General features: G+C 47.4%; 1 protein-coding gene across 1 annotated transcript; it reads left to right on the top strand.

Moving 5' to 3' along the window:
- Nucleotides 1–350: 350 nt before the first annotated feature.
- On the top strand, nucleotides 351–1,554 carry LOC104951755 (apolipoprotein A-IV-like). The gene is made up of 4 exons (XM_010778487.1): nucleotides 351–437; nucleotides 520–564; nucleotides 681–831; nucleotides 943–1,554. The coding sequence occupies exons 2-4, from the start codon at nucleotides 525–527 to the stop codon at nucleotides 1,505–1,507; spliced, it is 756 nt and encodes a 251-aa protein (XP_010776789.1). The 5' UTR covers nucleotides 351–437; nucleotides 520–524; the 3' UTR covers nucleotides 1,508–1,554.
- The last annotated feature ends 208 nt before the right edge of the window (nucleotides 1,555–1,762 follow it).

Below are 1,762 nucleotides of genomic sequence, written 5' to 3'. Positions count from 1 at the left end.
TGTTCCTGCCTGTTGGCGTCAGCTGATAGAGGTGTTATGATTCTATCTTGTTATGCACCATGTTGATTATTCTCTCTGAACTAGCTAAATACATGGGTCTGGGGTAGAGTTCTTCAGGATTGACGTGGCAACTCTACTGTGAAGTCAGAACCTCTGGCTCTTGGACTTGTGATGTGAATTCTCCGGCCGAAGCTCCTGTAATAAACCATCAGTGTTTGACATCAAAGCTCCTTCCCATGTCTCCTTCATGAGTCGGTGACTCCCACTGCATTGCTACACGGAAGTTTCCCTTACAATTGTGACAACATGGAACTTGACTCCTGGACTTTGAGCTCTTGACTACAACTGTTCTGTGCTTCAGTGTATATATACATGGAAGCACCAGTCTGTCATTCACAAACACGTTTAAGTCTGAGAGACGCACAAGCCAAAAGCAGGTGAGAATTACACTAGATTTCAATACATCACATGACACAATAATGAAGTCTGAAAACTAACAATCTTATAACGGTTTTTCAGCAATCATGAAGGTATTCCTTGTACTCGCCATTGCCGTACTGTCTGGTAAGTTGTTTTTGCTTTCTCAAGTGTCTTTTCTACATCACCCAGTATGGTTTACCCAACTAAGAGCTATTAATATGAACTGCATTTATAAAGCTGCTTCTGTGTCCGTCCAACAGGCTGCAATGCCAACATCTTTTATGCTGATGCACCTAAGCCACAGCTTGAAGTGCTGACTGATGCTTTCTGGGACTACATTGGGAAGGCCACCCAAACAGCTGATGACACCCTCCAGATGATCAGGAAATCAGAGTTTGGACAGGAAGTCAAGTAAGTAGTGTGACACACAGGAACCATGGTGACTATTAGTGGCATGTGTGGTTGGCATGGTATTACACAAAAACATCTGATTGTCTAACCTTCACCCTGTGTGTCTTCCAGTGCCCGTCTGGCCGACAGCACTGACATTGCCAGCCAGTATGCCGTCTCCCTGCAGGAGCAGCTCCCCCCTGCCGCCCAAGACCTGATGACCAAGATCACTGCAGAGGCTGATGTGCTGAGAAATGTTCTGACCAAGGAGCTGAGCACTGTCAGGGGCAAGCTGGAGCCCTACACCGACGACATGAAGGTCCAGATCCAGCAGAGAGTGGAGCAGCTCAAACAGGAGCTGGCCCCCTACGCTGAGTCCCTTGACACCGAGGCCCTGAGAGCCGCCCTGGAGCAGAAGAGCGAGGAGCTGAAGCAGAGTGTGAAGGACCTGCAGGCTCAGTTCGGGCCCTACACCGACGACCTGAAGCTGAAGGTGGACCAGCACCTGCAGGACTTCCAGGAGCGCGTGGCCCCCGTGACCGAGAAGGTCCATGTGGAGCTGATGCAGAGAGCAGACCTGGTGAAACAGATGGTGGCCCCCTATGCTGAGGACCTGAAGGAAAAGTTGGACCCGTACGCCAAGGACCTCCAGGCCCAGCTCACGTCCCTCTACGAGTCCTTTATCAAGGGCAACTAAGTCCACCTCCACACCTGCTCCATCGTTCATCAGGATGCCGACCTCTGTTGGAAGCATGTAATATACTGTAAACCAAATTAAACTAATATTTATTACAAGTTGCAAAGCTCTGCACTTGTCGAAATTGTAAATATTTGTGTTTTGAAGTTGGAAACTGTGACTTTTTTGTAATCTCTTTTAAGTTATCAAAAATAAATACTTGTATCTGCAAACAATACTTTTGTATTTCTGGTCGATTACAGATGATGTAAATCT

The sequence above is a fragment of the Notothenia coriiceps genome, unplaced genomic scaffold (genome assembly GCF_000735185.1).
Source record: "Notothenia coriiceps isolate Sejong01 unplaced genomic scaffold, NC01 NC01_scaffold00019041, whole genome shotgun sequence".
NCBI classification, from domain to species: Eukaryota; Metazoa; Chordata; class Actinopteri; order Perciformes; family Nototheniidae; genus Notothenia; species Notothenia coriiceps.
The sequence above is the reverse complement of the archived record's forward strand: the minus strand, read 5'-3'. Positions and strand labels throughout refer to the sequence as shown.

What these genes read in the sequence shown, in the direction of transcription:
- LOC104951755 (XM_010778487.1), top strand. Translation starts at nt 525, where the DNA reads ATGAAGGTATTCCTTGTACTCGCCATTGCCGTACTGTCTG. An exon ending in CGCCATTGCCGTACTGTCTG is followed by an intron (nt 565 to 680) that starts GTAAGTTGTTTT and finishes TCCGTCCAACAG; the next exon opens with GCTGCAATGCCAACATCTTT. An exon ending in GAGTTTGGACAGGAAGTCAA is followed by an intron (nt 832 to 942) that starts GTAAGTAGTGTG and finishes TGTGTCTTCCAG; the next exon opens with TGCCCGTCTGGCCGACAGCA.